Below are 17,227 nucleotides of genomic sequence, written 5' to 3' on the forward strand. Positions count from 1 at the left end.
TGCTCTCACTTAATGCTGCCACTCGGTTTATCTAATTATACTATTGTTTTTGAAGCAATGTGACAGTAAAACATCATGCCCACATATCAACTAGAGGGCTTCCCTGTTCCGCCTACCAGAGTCCAAATTGGTTTTAATCGTTTTCAACAACACCACCACTTATGCTAATACAGGGAGTTGTGCAGGGAATTCCTTCACCTCTTCCCACTCATTACATGTCATATGATGGAAGGTGGCACAGATTAGGGACAATCCATTTGTATACAGCCATGGCTGTTGATTATGTGTTTCACAGCTTAAGGAGTCAGAGGTTTACAGCATAAGCCCTTGAGCCCAACTTGTCCATGACATTTTTTTTAAACCCCTAAGCTAGTCCCAATTGCCCGCAATAGAGTCAGCTGAACCATTTCCAATTGTCTATGCATCTTGAGGCATATAACTTTGAAAATGCAAGTTATTCTGCATGTGTCAGATAATCTGCAAATTTTTAAAATTAAGGTAACTTCACTCCATATAGAACCATAGAAAATTACAGCTCAGAAACAGGCCTTTTGGCCCTTCTTGTCTGTGCCAAACCATATTTTGCGTAGTCCCACTGACCTGCACTTGGACCATATCCCTCCCCACACCCCTCTCATCCATGAACCCGTCCAAGATGTATCAAATCTATCCACATGACAAAGAGCCACTATTAGAAAGTTAGAAGAAACTATTATTTATTATATATACACTTGTGTTGATGAATATAATTTCCACTCTTTAATGCTATGAAACTTTTGCTTGGGTAATTATCAGTAACAAAAATGAGATCCCTAGATGGCCCAGCTAATCACTTGGAATGTTACAAAGTTCCATTTTTGGATTTGTGCCAAATTAGATGGTTGCAACTGAACAGTGCTACAAATTGCATGTAAAAAGGCACAGCCAGAGCCTTTGCTCATTCTTAATCATCATCCAGTAATCTTACACAGATCAGAAAAGTTTGGTGAGGACAGAAGCAGAATTGGCTGTGAAATCCTTCACGATCAAGTAGCCTGCTGACACTTACTGTCAACGGACAGAAATGTTTGGTACATGGGTGAAGTATGGAGGATAACAGAGCAGTACACTGGGAATGACTCAATACCTTCAGGGGCAGTAAGGACAATGAGCAAACTGACAAGGAAAAGAAAGGGAACTAACAGAAGAAAAGGAAGCTGATTTTTAAAAAAGTTGCATTTTTCTTCGGGATACACAATACAAAGGTCTACTGTGGTGTTAAGCATTTGATATGGGTGTGTACTACTGTAACAACAGTAGCTCAATTATTTATGAGGTACCACTTTCAATATCAAGGTAATGTTAAACATCATAACCGTGGAACATTGTGTGATACTGAGCAATGTCGATCAGGGACAGGCTAAATCCGAATCTCTGTCACTGCTCAATGAGCTAATTTTATCTAGGATGACAGTTGGGCATTACAGTTGTCCCCAAGAGGAAAAATTGCAGGAACAATGTGAACAAGTAAACTTCAGCTGAGGACAGCACTGGTCTCAACTGCGATAATGCTGATCAGGAACAGGCCAAATCTGAACTTCAGTCTCTGCTCAATGAGCTGATTTTATCTAGGATGACAGTTGGGTATTAGGAATGTCTCCAAGCCCACATAAAAGGTTGTAAACGGAAAAGTTACAGGAACAATATAAACAGGTAGGCTTCAGCTGAGGGCAGCACTGATCTCAACTGTGATACTCACAGCACTATTTACATATAAAGAATGGTCAGCTGAAATGCTAATGAAGGCCTAGTGACACCAGGGGACAAAATGCTATCTTTAGATGAGGGGAGAAATATGGAAGATATATAAAAAACACATTTCTTCATTCATTCCACTTTCAACATTTTTAAAAAAGCTGCAATGTTGTGGTTTAGATTTACTTAATTTGAAAGGATTAGCAAATTACTTACCCTGCTGTGGTATACCATGCTATTCTTGGCAACTGCACACTGCTTTTCCACCAGAAAGCAGTACCGCCTACGTTCTTCACTCAATGCCGTTTTGTAACCACTTCCAACATGGCTCTCCAGATCAGATTGCTTTTTGCTTATTGTCTCCACAAACTGCAGAGGTTAGGGGCGAGGAGAGAGAAAAATAAAAAGGTTTTAAGAAATGATGACACAGGAAGGAAGAGAAAATTTTCAATTACGACTGTCACACTTATGTAATTAAGTTAATGTGGGTACAATCTGAAATATAAATTAAAATACTGTAAACTAAATTTACACCACCACAAATTTTAGTTTCGATTAAAATCAGTGATTATTCAGCATAAAGTCAAACCCACATTTTTAACCTGTGCTTACAATCAGGACATGTGATCCATTGTAAAGTGGCAATGTAATAATAGTGAATTAATGATAATTGTTTAATAAAGTTATAAGCAGGGATATATTTATTCAATGCGATTCCACAATTTACAATATACTTTACAGACAACAGGCTAGATAGCATTAGACATGATTAGAATTGATCTTCATCATGCAAATTCCCAAAAAGAGTTCCAAGGACAATTCAACAGTTCTTATTGCCATTGCTCTGGTGCTGAGTCACCAAGCATTAAACTTCTTGAACTCAATTCACAACAAGCTATAGTGGGATTCAAGTTAATTTCTGGATTGTTAGGATTACAACATTGTCTAAAATGTTTGGCTATAGAGTAGAGTAATAAGCTCAGTAAAAACCAGTTCTATGATTATGCCTTTCTTCCTGACAAATGTCAGGACAGTACAAATAACCATTTTTTCTGCCACTGTTAATTGCACATCACTTGTGAAACCTTTGTCACAGCTGATATACTATCAAAATAAGGCAATGCATCTATAACTAGATGTGTTATAACATATTTGTTACAACATAAACTTCAGAAAGTATTGGGAAAATAGAATTTGTGACCAGTCACCACTACAGTAACAAAGTACCATAGGGTAGGACCACTGGAGCTGGCGGTTTATTTTCCTGGTTCATGGACATGATCCCATTAATGTGATAGGGTGAATTGCCTAATGGAGAGGCAGAAGCAGCAGAAGTTGCATCAAAAAGTGAAATATTATCTTTCATGAAGGTAAAAAGTTAAGTAAACTTTTAATCAAATATTCCTAAACCTCCTTCCGTCACAAGTTGATTAAACATTGGCACTTCAAACAGCCTGGTCCTGTGATGTGAGGAGATAATTGCAGTGAAATCAAAGATGATTCCCTGGGTGGGCACCAAACATCTGCCTCTTCCAACCCACAAAATGAAGAACTGAAAATATATTCTGCCTTTTACAAAGGCCTCCAGCAATCCTTAACTGGTTTGCTTGCTCAGTCTCTGGTAGAACTAGACAGTTCAAAGATGACGAAAGCTCTGTCCATATGCTCCTTTAATGTAAGTAAGGTCCTACGCTAGAAATGTAGTTGCCTAATACAAGATTTAAGAAGCCTAATACACGATTCAAACAGGCGAGCCAGATGAGAAAATCACTGGAGTAAAGATGATGCGTGATGTGACGAATCACACCATGAAATTCGGAGGCTTAATGCCAACTTTATGTAGAAAAAAACAAGCGACTATAAATTTTATTTCTCTCCATTGTATTAGCTGTGGCTTGATGGTTACAAATTTGATAGGTGTGAAGATTGGAGTTATTGAAACAGAGATTGATTATGAATGCTAATTTCTACCAATCTCTGTTGAAACAAGTTTCACAAAGACTAGGTGCCAAAAGTTAGCTGGCTTGTGATCAAATGCGAATCCTAAAGGTTTAGCATGAAAGCAAGTTGGGCAGAAAGCAGTTTAGGGCAGTACAGTAGCACAGTGGTTAGCACTGCTGCTTCACAGCTCCAGGGACCTGGGTTCAAGTCCCGACTTGGGTCACCGTCTGTGTGGAGTTTGCACATTCTCCTCGTGCCTGCGTGTATTTCCTCCAGGTGCTCTGGTTTCCTCCCACAATCCAAAGATGTGTGGATTAGGTTGATTGGCCATGTTAAAAATTGCCCCTTAGTGTTCCGAGATGCATAGGTTAGAGGGATTAGCAGATAAATTAGGGCCTGGGTGGGATTGTGGTCAGTGCAGACTCAATGGGCCGAATGGCCTCTTTCTGTACTGTAGGGTTTCTACAATTTATGATCTATAAGTGGAACCTCACAAAATAAAAAGCTTCACCCTGGTGCACTACCAACTAAATTTGCATAAAAATTAAATTTAAAGCTTGCAGAAGGTCAAAGAACAAAGCAATTCTACTTTTGAGTCCAAGAACAGTGTCATCTTACCTCAGAGCTAAATCAAAACTAATCCTTTACTGCAGATAAAATACATCTCTTTCTTTGCTCATTTCAAAGATCAAATGAAATAAACTCCAGTTTACTAGAAAACTTATATGGTTTAAAAAAATTACTCAAATATAATGAGAAGCTGAAAAAAATTAAATGATGCTTAGTTTCTCCCATGATGGTTAATGAGAAATAAAACATTCACACCAGTATGAAGCAGGAAATAGCTATATAAAGTGAAATCAACCATGCTGTACACAATATGGAGCTGTTCACTACAAATACTGATCTGTCAAAAGTACAACTATCTCATTCTGCAATACGGTCCATTAACGTTAGTGATATGACTAAGGGGGAAAAGAGACCAAAAGATATAATCAACTTTATTAAGACATTAAAGTATGGCCACTGAGCAAGAAGAAATATAATGAAAATCAGTGCTGTATTGAAAGAGTAATGAAGAAAAAACCTATGCTGCTCGATTTTAGGTTAAAATTAATAGTTAACAAAGGAACATTGGTAAGACAAGACAATTCCTTGACATTTCATTGACAAGGCAAAGGGAGCTCATTTTTTCAGTCAAATATTTGAGTTTAAAAGTGGAGAAAGAAGCAACTACATCACGACAAGAGTGAACCCCTCACTCATACTGCGGAGGAAGGATTATGATTTGGAAATATATAGAGCTAAATTGAGACCTCCAAGGGATTATGCTTATTTAGGATTTGGCAGTGAACAAAAGGCAAGCTGTGGATTTAGATTTAAACACAGTGGTTTTCATGAACTTAATTAAAGCATATCAAAAAGACTACAATCAAAGATGTTCCTCAAGAGTTAAAGCTTTTACTCGTATTTCAGAAGAAAATTAGTTGAGTAAGTCAAATTAGCCAATCGATGTACAATTAGAAATCTGGAGTTGCAATAGTTAAGTGATGGAGGACAGATAAAGTCACACCCAACACAAAGAATGCCTCAGACTGAATTCACAACGAAGCTGAACATAACTGCAGAAATGAGAGGTTAACAGAAACAGGTTATGCAAATGACGATGTCTGTAATTATTAGCATCCTGTGGGATGCTAATTAAAATATGCTAAAACAAGCAGATTTTTCAATATACATGCTCATTTGCACTCAAGTCTGCCTTTTGCTTTGAAGAGCATTGCATTTTTACCTTCCAGAGAAAAAAATCCTTGAAATTCCTGTGTTGGTAAGATTTCCATAAACACCTTTGATCTTCAATTATTGCATAGAAATGTCATTTTTCATGACTCACAACACTATTCCAATAGAAATGTGCTGTTGCCATAGCTACAGGAAATAGGTCAGAGCAGAAATTCTTTTCATAGTTGGAGCAGCATTATTTAAGGGATGAAACAAATAGTTAAAAAGCATTTGGCATCTCCAGCTAATACAACGGCTTTGTTATCAATTGTTCAAGTTACCCAAAAATCAGGGAACAAGTAATGCTGTTTAAAAAAAAAATTTAAATGTTCTTAAGGACCGTGGCACTGTGGCCGTCATGCTGCAGTCATTCCATGATTCACTGTCCATCAGGGACAGTTACTGTATACTTAATGTCTGAATGTTCCTTTCTTTGATAAAAATACATTTTAGATTGAAACCAAATGCTCAATTTATATAAAAGTGACTAGTAACTGTGCTAGTGTAATGTTGGTCCCTCTGCTCAGAGGATATTCTTAATATATGTTTTTTGGTCTAGGCCCTTATCTGAACGTTTGTGTGCCAGTCCACCCCGGTAAAGCTCTTTTGTTGCAACAGACGTGGAATGGAAGACAAGTCAGTAGCTAACTCTCCTTCCTCCTGCAGTCTCATCCCATAATTTCAGTTACCACAGCACATGGGAAGAGGGGCCTTTTTTTTTAAATAAAAGTGATCTAGTTGGCAACTGCTGCCTTATGAACTTTTATGAACTAATTAGGATCTTTCAGAGTCTCTTCAGTTTTATTTATAGGTTTGGTGTGTTGCTATTCAAAAAATCTAAACACAGTGAAACAATTGAACAGTATCATGCCCATTAAGCATCTGGAAGACTCCCTTGAAAACTAAATGCTGACAAGTGACTAAGAACATAAGAAATAGGAGCAGGAGTAGGCCATCTAGCCCTTCGAGCCTGCCCCGCCATTCAATAAGATCATGGCTGATCTGAAGTGGCTCAGTTCCACTTTCCCACTTTCTCCCCATAACCCTTAATTCCCTTATCTACCAAAAACCTATCTACCCGTGACTTAAATATATTTAGCGAGGTAGCCTCCACCACTTCAACAGGCAGACAATTCCAGAGATTCACCACCCTTTGGGTTAAGAAGTTCCTCCTCAACTCTGTTCTAAACTGCACCCCCCCCCCCTTATCTTGAGGCTGTGCCCTCTAGTCCTGCTGTCCTAGGAAGGGAAGTGAAAAAGAACCATAAACTGGAGTTACAACTCTTGATCACATGATAGAAATGCATGTGTGTGTATGGACGTTGCGCATGGACAGAATCAGTTTGGCTATGACACCCAACGAATGCTGAAAATCCTGCCCAGGCTCACAAGTTACTACTTGGCTATGGCTGGCTTCCAAACACTCATGGACTTGCACATCTACAAGTCTCTCAATCTTCAACCAAGAAAGGGCAGAAAATACAGGGGAAAGTTTGTTCCAAAAAAAAAGAAAGGTGGTGTGCAACAAAGTGATAGTTATTCTAGAAGTATAAATTCACATTTAATTTATGCATGTACAAATTACAGCAAAAATCTGAGCATTGCTATCGCACATAGGGGTGCGGTAGAAGAGTGCCCCAGCTCTTCCCTAAGTCCACAGTGACACAAATCCAGAGAATATCCAATTCCCTTACTCCACACCCAAATGACATTTGTTTACAGGAGTTAGTATATTTGGCACTGACTTGCACTAAGCTAACTAAAGTATGTAATCAGATTGGGTGACAATGATGCATTTTTATGCTGGTCGGTCACCGGCATAAAAATAATGGGGTAAAACTTACATTTTTTTAAAAACTGTTCAAATGCCAGTTTTCAAAAAGTAGTGTCAAATTTGGAGTAGCATCACAATAAATCTACCAGATAGCTTTGACTCCCTGGTTAAATTGTCATTTTTTGATACAAAGTAGTAAGTCTGGAAAACATTCAAATGCATCTACAGTGCAGCTAGGCAACTTGGAAATAGCAGATCTTGTAAGTGTGACATCTTACTGCAATACAACAAAAATCTGCAGTGAAAGCAGGCATACTTTTAACAAAAATCAAGGTGAAAGAAGCAATATATTTTACAAAACAGGCGGCGCCCATCAGACAGATAAGATAGAAATAGGTATTGCATGACTCACAGGTTAACTGGAAAAATAATGACCAGATCCTGTGTTTTGAACTGAATTGAAAATAACTACAAGCCTTTTGACTTAAGAACATAAGAAAAAGGAACAGGAGCAGGCCATCTAGCTCCTCGAGCCTGCCCCGCCATTCAATAAGATCATGGCTGATCTGAAGTGGATCAGTTCCACTTTCCCCCCCATAACCCTTAATTCCCTTGTCTATCAAAAAAAAACTATCTACCCGTGACTTAAATATATTTAGCAACGTAGCCTCCACCACTTCAACGGGCAGAGAATTCCAGAGATTTACCACCCTTTGAGTGAAGAAGTTCCTCCTCAACTCTGATCTAAACTGCATCCCCCCCCCTTACCTTGAGGCTGTGCCCTCTAGTCCTGCTATCCTTTAAGGACTTAGCATACTCTATTATTAGGTAGAATATAAATAAAATTTAATTTACAGCATCTTTATATGCAAAAACTGATCACAAAAATATTGTACCATATATGAACCCACTTAGATTAACCCACTATTCAATAAACTGAAGCTTCCTTTTATGCAGACTAATGATGTTGGATTGCTGCTCTAGCACGTAATGTCATGACGCAGGTCCGCATCCATGATTTCTACAGCAGTGATCTCCCACACTTGTGTTATTAGGAAGTTAGATAACCTGCCCCATCAACGGAGAAGTGCCGCAAATCTTATAAGAACTCTTGGAAGTAAAATTTAAGAGGATAGATATGCAGTGGGTGTATTCAGTAGATGTTTTAGAAAGTTTTAAAAATTAAGTATTGCACAGGACATCATAACAGTATGTAAATCAGGGCATTCCTATTTCAAAAATACAACATTGGCTATAAACCTCTAAGACATGCTGGGGTTATGAAAGGTGTTTCATAAATGCACATTCTTTTTTGTAAGTGGCTTGCTGCGAAGATAATGAAAGGTCAATTAGGTCACAGACAGAAAAAGAATATGAGCAAAAAGGAAGTGTTCCAGTCTAGAAAGATGTAGTTAGTCTTGCTTTGTGGTTGCAATGTGTAATTTTAAAAAAAAGCAACATCCAGAAATAACTTGGAAAATGAAAGAACAATACCAAAATTTAGTGGTGACATCCAATGAACAGAGGGATATTTACAAATTGTGAATTGGGCTCGTAAAGCCCCCCAAAAGGGCATATCTAAAACATTAGGAAGAGTAGGTAGGTGAAAAATGCAATGGGTCCAATAGTTTCTTGTCCTGCCATCAAGGGAAAGATTATTTTGTTCATCTTCTGTGGTGTTTAGTGGGGTTCCGTTGGGTATGTAGGTTTACTGGCAAGGCTGATCATTGCCTGGAAGGTTCTGCTGCAAATAGCTTGACTGAGCTTTGAACAAGTTACCTGCTTGGGATTTCCTCTGCTTGCATTTTTTGCTTGATACTTGCTTTTGAAGGAGGCCGTACCATTTGTGGTTGCACCAGGTGCAACATTTCTGGACAAGCATCTGCCAGGACACCAAGTCAATATCAAAACTCCTGAAGCTTTCGATGTGTGCACTTAGCACTTCCTTTGCACATCCCATACTCAAACTCTCCTTAGAAGATTTGCTTTGGTAAGCAAGCATCAGGCATTGTCTACATGACAAGTCCAACTCAGTTGAGACCATCTCAATATGGTGTGAGTGCTCAGAATGCCAGCTTGGGTGAGCACCTCAAGTGCCATTTGATCTTCTGAAGTTTCCAAAGACATTAAAGTAGTTCAGGTTTTGCATGCTTACAGCAGAGTGGACAAGACTGTTGCTCTATAGCGTTTGGTAGGCAGACTTATTCCTCTTCATTCCCTGACTGATGTTCAAAGTCTGCTGAACAGACTTAGCAGTTTTTGGACGTCTCATTTTTGACATCAACATTGAGAGAATGTGCTGCCAGAGCTCCACAAATGAATCTCTACATCCCATTTACTGACCTGATTTTGGCCTTTGATACAGTCAACCATGAGGGCCTTTGTAAGGCAGTGGAGAAAATTGGATGCCCTGAGAAATCCAGCACAATGCTTTGATAGTTCCACAAAGGCACACTAGCAGGTTCCCACGTACTGACAATGCTTCAGACATCACTAATGAAGTTAAGCAGGGTGACTTCCCTCAGTGTGGAATGCCATAAAAAAAAAATGGATAGGGGTCATGGGTGGAGGGGGGGACTGGTAGTGTTAAAAAGGTGGCTCGGGCTTGTTGGGCCGAAGGGCCTGTTTCCCCGGGCTGTTTTTGTTTTTTGACTTGCTAGTACCAACATGTTTTTCTACCATGCTCTATGATGCCTTTCATGATGGTGATCCTGGCACCAAATTAGATTTCACATGGATGGGAAGCTGCTCAATCTGAGATGACTCGAGACATAGACCAAGGTCTCCAAGAATACATCTGGTGATTTCCTGTTTGCCAGACGACTTCACTAGCTGTCAGTTCAATGCAGCATGAGCTCATTCTCCAATGCATGAGACAACCTTCAATTAGCTGAAGAAAACTGAGATAATATAGCAGCCTGCTTCAGGAAAGTCCCATCTTCAGCCCATGACTAGAACCTGTCAGCAGTGGATAAATTCACTTATCTCTGCTGGGTCTAATGGTACAGAAATATGAAATAGTGCATTTTTGGATGCAAAAAGAGGATTTTAGGATTCTAAATAGACCAAAGGAGTAAAGGAATTTTGGTGTGCAGATTAACTGGTCATTGGATGTGGTCGTGCAAGTAGATGAAGCTATACACAGTGCAAATGGAATCCTAGATTTCATATTCAGGAGGCATTGAATACAAAAGCAAGCTTTTACGATTTGAAAAAGTAGAAAAATGCTTGAGACTCCTGAAAAATGAATATATTCTGGAAAATAAACCAGGGGCACTGGCAATTTTAATTGCAAGAACATCTTTCAGTCATTTCATGATCTCAACCAAATCCTATTTGATTTATCACATTAGTTTTTTGTAAGTGCATTTACACTGTCCTTGTAAAGGAACAGTAATAAAACCTACAACAAGAAAGCGATTTTGTTCATACTGTCAAGATTTGACAGACTAAAACCCTCCATTACGAAGGAATCCTAAAAGAATTCTTCCTCTTGGAACTATCACCTGCATTGTCCTTAGAACAGCACACCTACATGGAACATTTAGCAGATTTAAAATGTTATGACAGCTTTCTAAAAGCATTGGTGATACACAGTGCAGCGTATGACTCATATTGTGGTTGGCGGTCGTCAACAAAGAGCGTGTGGGGGCTGGGATGCAGTGGGGGAATCACCCTTCATTGGGATCACTTTGAAGAAAGTTGTTAGAAAGTTTTAAAATGCATTTTGGTTATTTAGAGGTATAGGAATGCCCAGATATCAGCCATTTTAATGTAAAAAAAGGGGACTGAATATCCTCAGCATATAATATGCATATTATAGTGGTGTGTTTGATTGGCTTACCTCCAATATCATCTAAATAACAATTGTAAGGTAACATGATTACTTGTAGAAAATTATAACTATGTGCATATGAGTGAAATTCCTGTGACCTATTCTTATTCCTGAATGATTTGCATTTGGCACAAACCATTTTTTGATGGTGTTTGGGGGAGCGGGGGGGTTGCACACACAAAACTGTGGCATGTTGAGGCAAGTTAATGTTCTACAAAGGAAGAACGTGTGGCTTATAATTCTAAGAGCAGTGGAACATCAGTACATAGTGTTCCTACAAAGCACAAAAGCCCAAACGCTTTAGGGCTATAAATTTTAATAAGCTCATTTGTGAGTAGCTAAAGTGGCCCTGCAAGTGGTGTGATAACGCCTCTCAAAGCCACAAGGATTCTCAGCAACACTACATACTGCTGAAGTGTCTCGTGTGACTTTGTTTCCATGGCATCAGACACACAAAATAAATTTAGCTTGATAATTAACGGATTGTATAATACAGCATTTCACTTCCCTCAATTACTTATAGTACCTGTTGTAAGTCTCTCTAAATCCCAATCTGGTCTACAGTTTTTCTTTATTCTCTCATGGGATGTAGGTGTCACTGGCAATACCAGTATTTTTCATCCATCCCTAACTGCCCTTGAACCGAGTGGCTGGCCACACTATTGCAGACAGCAATCAAGAGTCAACCATATTTACATGGGTCTAGAGTCACATGTCAGCCAGACCAAGTAAAGACAGCAGATTTCCTTCCCTAAATGACATTAATGGACCAGATTTTTTTAAAACAACTAGGTTTTCAATTCCAGATAAAAGTAACGTTTATTTATTAGTCACAAGTAGGCTTACATTAACACTGTAACGAAGTTACTGTGAAAATCCCCTAGTCGTCGGACTCTGATGGCTGTTGGGTACACTGAGGGAGAATTTAACACGGCCAATCCACCTAACCTGCACACTTCTGGACTGTGGGAGGAAACTGGAGTAGCCGGAGGAAACCCATGCAGATATTGGGAGGACGCACAGACTCCACACAGACAGTGACTCAAGCTGGGAATCGAACCCAGGTCCCTGGCGCTGTGATGCAGCAGTGCTAATCACTGTGCCACTGTACAAGATTTGAATTCAAAATTTCACAAGCTCCCATGGTGGGATTTGAACTCTTGTCCCCAGAACAATAGTCTGGACTTCTGGATTGCTAACCCAGTGGCATAGTGATAACGTCACTATCTCCTCCTGATCACTGTGATGCTAGATTTTGGTTTGCTTCATGGAAAGGGGCAACTATAACAAACAAAAATGTTAACATTTTATTTAAAGGACTTTCATGCAGGCCTAAAGCTGATGAAATATTTTAACAACTTGCGAATCTCAGTAGGTATAATTCTGATTGCATGGACAGGAAATAGAAAAGAGCACAAAACAGTTTCAAGATGCACGAGCAGCACAACACTCCTTTAAAAGGCATAAAGTCTAAATTTCTAGATATATTTTTACACAACATCACAAGAGAGCAAGTGACCAGCTTAAGCATCTCTTCTTTCCATCAAATTCAGACATTTATTGAAACTTTAAGAAGTACCTTTTACTGAAACATTAAATGCATTTATATTTCATCAAGATAAACACAACCAGTAAAATCCTCACCTCTTGCTTACTATTTCTGGACTTGGCTGTTCAATGTTTGCTTAGCCACCATCACATCTCACACCCTCCATGGGGCGGCATGGTGGTACAGTGGTTAGCACTGAAGCCTCACAGAACCAGGGACCCAGGTTCAATTCCTGGCTTGGGTCACTGTCTATGCGGAGACTGCACATTCTCCATGTCTGTGTCAGTTTCCTCCGGGCGCTCTGGTTTCCTCCCACAGTCTGAAAGACGTGCTGCTTAGGTGCATTGACCCAAACTAGCACTGTAGTGTGGCGATTGGGGAATTTCACTGTAACTTCATTGCAGTGTTAATGTAAGCCTTACTTGTGACTAATGTTAAACTTTACTTTTGTTTCACTTTATGTCTAAAACTCATCAAAAACTCTGCTGCCTCTATCCCAACTTTCACTTGTCTTGCTCATCTACCCATCGACCCACCACATTGTTCACTGAACTACACTGGCTCCCAGACCTCCTTGATTTCAAAATCCTCAACTCATTTTCAAAATCTTTTAACTCTCATTATAACCATAACCTCCTCCAGTCCTAAAAACTCCAAGGTCCCTCCATTCCTCCACCTCTGGCCTCTTGTGCATTCTCAGTTTTAATCACTTCATCACTGGGGGCTGTAAAATTAGTCTTCTAAGGTCTAATGTTTGGGACTCTCTTCCTAAACCTCTCTACCCCTCAATTCTTCTTTAACGCAGTCCTTAAAATCTCCCTCTTTGACCAAGATTTGGGCCACCTTTTCTAGTGACTCCTAATGTGGCTCAATGTCACAAAATACCTGCAAATATTTTATTACATTAAAATGGTTACATAAATGCAAACTGCTGTCATAAAATACATCTTGTGAATACTAAAACGATTTAAGACTGAACTCAATTTTAATAGAGCCCTCAAACAGTTTAAATGATTCCGTAGAAAGGTTAGTCTTAAAAATGCAATTAATCTAATTGCAATGCAAGTCTTGCAAGAAGCCAAATGCTAGAAACAAGAGTTCAGTAATTTAAATAGTCCAAAGATGATAATATGAATCAAGATTCTATAACTACATCTCTATCCTGGATTTTTAAAAAATCTCATCATTTTCAGTGACCTATCATGAAAATATATTTTCAGCAGCCATCATCACTGTGGAATATATAATTTATCTGTAAGAAATTGCCATCAGTCTGAAAAATGGTACAGAGAACCAAGGTCTCATCATTCCTACTCTGGTGCGAGGCCAAGAAAGAAACAGGCTCCATATTCTCTGTGATTCAATCAGTGTTTTATTGGTTAGCTTAACAGACCAGGGAGATCTCAGCTTCAATCCCTTGAGTTAACATAATTACAGCCAAAGCATCACTGATAGCATTACAATTGGCTCAGCATCATTTGGCTTGGGAGGAAAAAAATAAATCAGTCAGGGTTTCTGCTTTGATTGTGACCCAGGGGTCTGTGCTGGAACATGCTGCTGATACCAAAAGATAAAGATACAATACACATATTTATCATTCTGAAAAGATGTAAGTGACAATTTCAAGCGTATTGCCTCCCAAATCTGTTCTCATCTTCCCAGAATTCCATGGTTGCACTCCTTCAATCAGGATTCCAACTGTTCTGTTTCCCATGGTTAGAAACTTAATCTGAGCTTTGACTGCAAAGGATTTCCAACTTCTGGGATGGAACTTTGTGGGGAATTCATTGCAGTATTTCTGACAGGTAAATATTAATCTTAGTGTTAAGCCTAACTACTTTAGTTAAAATTATTTAAATATTATACTTGAAACATATATGGTTGGATGAAAAGATAAATTGGTGTATGTAACTGCTTTAAAGAAAGTAAATCAAGAAAACATTTTCACAAGTACTTAAGGCTTGTCAATGTAAATATTCACCAAAATCACCACACAACTATATTTTTCCCCAAGATAAAAGTGGTCTGATAACGATGTTACTTTTTTTTTGTTTAAGCAAAGTCTATAGCCAATATTACCACTGAAAGAACAGCTTTTCATTCTAAACAGTTTTGATTTCAAGCACTTCCAGGTCAGGTGAGCACAACTGTCTACGGCATCCCAAACATGTACCCTTTGAACCTCAGAACTACATCCACTGCTGCATCAATGCACCATTTCCATTTATCAGAGGGGCCATTCTTAAGGCCTTGTTGAACAAGGTGGGCAATTTTATTGCAAATTATTTGTACTGTTTACCTATGTTGGATTGAAGCCATCTTCACAGAGGGTCCTCTCAGTTTACAGTAGGAAATATTTTTCCGTTCCATTTAGGTTCAGGAAAGAACACTGCTCCAACTTACTAGGCTACTCACCTTCCAAAAGGAAGGAAATGAAAAATAATTTCACCACCTCCCTGCCATACATCCACCCCAATTCCCACCACACATTAACCTTTCCAAGAGAACTTTTATTAATCATTTCCAGAAGATGTTCAAATAACCGATCATGTGAAGAACACCAGGGGAAAGTCTGTACCTGCATTTCTTTATCTCCATATTTCTGTGGGTTCTTGCTCCCATGGCTCTTTCTTCGCAATTTCTTCAGCTCTGCGTGGCATTTTTCCAGGGACTCCAACCTGGCTTTGTGTTCAGCTTGATATTTCTTCAATGTTGCCTAAAGGGAAAATACAAATAAAAGTAAATTAACAAAATTGTCATTGGTGACAACTTTTAGCACCAGGAAGGAAGTCTGCCTTTTGTGGATTAATAAAGTAGAAGTAAAAGGAAAAATTAAATGTATTAAAAAAATCCAACAAGGCACAATTATGGTATTGATTTCAAACCGATTTTAATTCAATTCACTTCCTAATGGTTTCTAACACAACCTATTTATTATGAGGTTCATTATTTCAAACCTATCATTAAAGTATACAGGTGAGAACCAGTTCTGGCTTTGTTAAAACAAACAAAATATGATAAATCTTTGGTCTATCAGTAAAGGTAGCCACATCTGGTTCTATTGTCCACTATTCACTAAGGTTTGAATCTATGAGACTCAAAGAAACAATGCTAAAAGAATCATTTGGAGCACCTTGGGACATTTTATTATGCTAATTATGCTATATAAATGCAACCGTTATTGTTGAGGCCAGCCAGTCCATGTAATGAGAATCACATTTCTGGCAGTGCATATTAAAATCATGCCAATCTGTCCAAAAAAATTTATTGGAAGTTTACAAATTCTTCAAAGCATATGAGCTATAATGTAAATTTATGAAATTTTTGGCTGACAACACAAGGTTCTCTTGGAACTATTTACAAACTTGACTACATTGATTATAGAATTGCCTCCAACTTGGGTCAACAACTTGTAGTGTTCGTCATGACATCATTTATCACTCAGATCAATAAAATTAGTACAATGAATATACTATACCTAATTTAAAAGCAGATTCACTCAACTGTTAGAAACTTTCCACTCCTGGTCCCCATGTTGATCAATATTGCTAATGGTTCTCTAGCTCTTCATGTTGTCCTTCACTCCTTTAAAAAAGCCACCATCACCCCTCTTCCCCCACACTCCTCCCCCCGCCAAAACAAAAAATCAACCTCCTCATTGTCCTTTGTAAACTACTACCCCATCTTCAATCTCCCTTTCCAAAGTCCTTAAGCTGGTCATTGCCTCCCAAATCCATTCTCATCTTCCCAGAATTCCATGTTTGAATTCCTCCAACCAGGATTCCACCTGCCAAAATACCAAAGCAGTTCTTACCAAAGTCACAAATGTTGCTGTGACAAAGGTGAACTTTCCCTCCTATGTTCTTGACCTGTTTATCTTCCTTTCTTCAATATTTTCCTATTGTAGTCCAGCTGGGTGGGACTTTCACATAATTTCATTCCTATCTATCTAATCATAACCGGAGTATCGTTTGCAACAGCTTCTCTTCCTGCTCCTGCACCATTACCTCTCATGTCTCCCAAGGCGCTATCCTTGGACCCCCCCTCATTGCCCCACATGCTGTCCCTGATGACATTATCCAAAAAGACGGCATTAGTAGTCACACATAATCTAACAACACCCAGTTCCATCTTACCACGATATGTCTCAATTCGTCCACGATTGCTAAATTAGTAGGTATCAAAGTACTGGATACACAAAAATTTCCTCCAGTTAAATACTGAGAAGAATGAACTAATTGCTTTTAATTCTGCTCCTCAACTACCAACTCGATCCTCTCCCTGGTGTGTCACATTTGTGTTCTAACTTGCATTTGTTTCTCTATCACACCCAAGCTTACTGACCTACAATGGCTCAAACAACAGCTTGATTTTAACACGTTCATCCTAGTTTATGGGTTCACCATTCCCTACCTATGTAATTTCCTTCAGCCCAAAAACCCTCCGAGGGCATCACTGTGCATTCAAATTTTATTCATTCCACCAATGACAGTCATATCTTCAGCTGCATATGTTCTAAGCACGAGAATGCCCTCACTACCTTGCTTCCTTTCTTTAAAATACTCAAAATCTACCTCTCTGATCGAGCTTTTGGTTGTCTTGTCCTTGTGCG

The 17,227-nt window shown here is 38.8% G+C and overlaps 1 protein-coding gene across 3 annotated transcripts in view; it reads right to left on the reverse strand.

The window, feature by feature from the left end:
• baiap2b (BAR/IMD domain containing adaptor protein 2b) overlaps positions 1-17,227 on the reverse strand; it is an 86,022-nt gene that overhangs the window by 18,665 nt on the left and 50,130 nt on the right. For all 3 annotated transcript variants that reach the window (XM_080209482.1, XM_080209480.1, XM_080209481.1), the window contains 2 exons: positions 15,194-15,331; positions 1,951-2,103 (listed from right to left, as the gene is read on the reverse strand). In XM_080209482.1, coding sequence (XP_080065608.1) covers positions 1,951-2,103; positions 15,194-15,331 — 291 coding nt within the window. The remainder of the gene's footprint in view (positions 1-1,950; positions 2,104-15,193; positions 15,332-17,227) is intronic.

The sequence above is a fragment of the Carcharhinus amblyrhynchos genome, chromosome 21 (assembly GCF_965287045.1).
Source record: "Carcharhinus amblyrhynchos chromosome 21, sCarAmb.v2.hapA, whole genome shotgun sequence".
Lineage (NCBI taxonomy): Eukaryota > Metazoa > Chordata > Chondrichthyes > Carcharhiniformes > Carcharhinidae > Carcharhinus > Carcharhinus amblyrhynchos.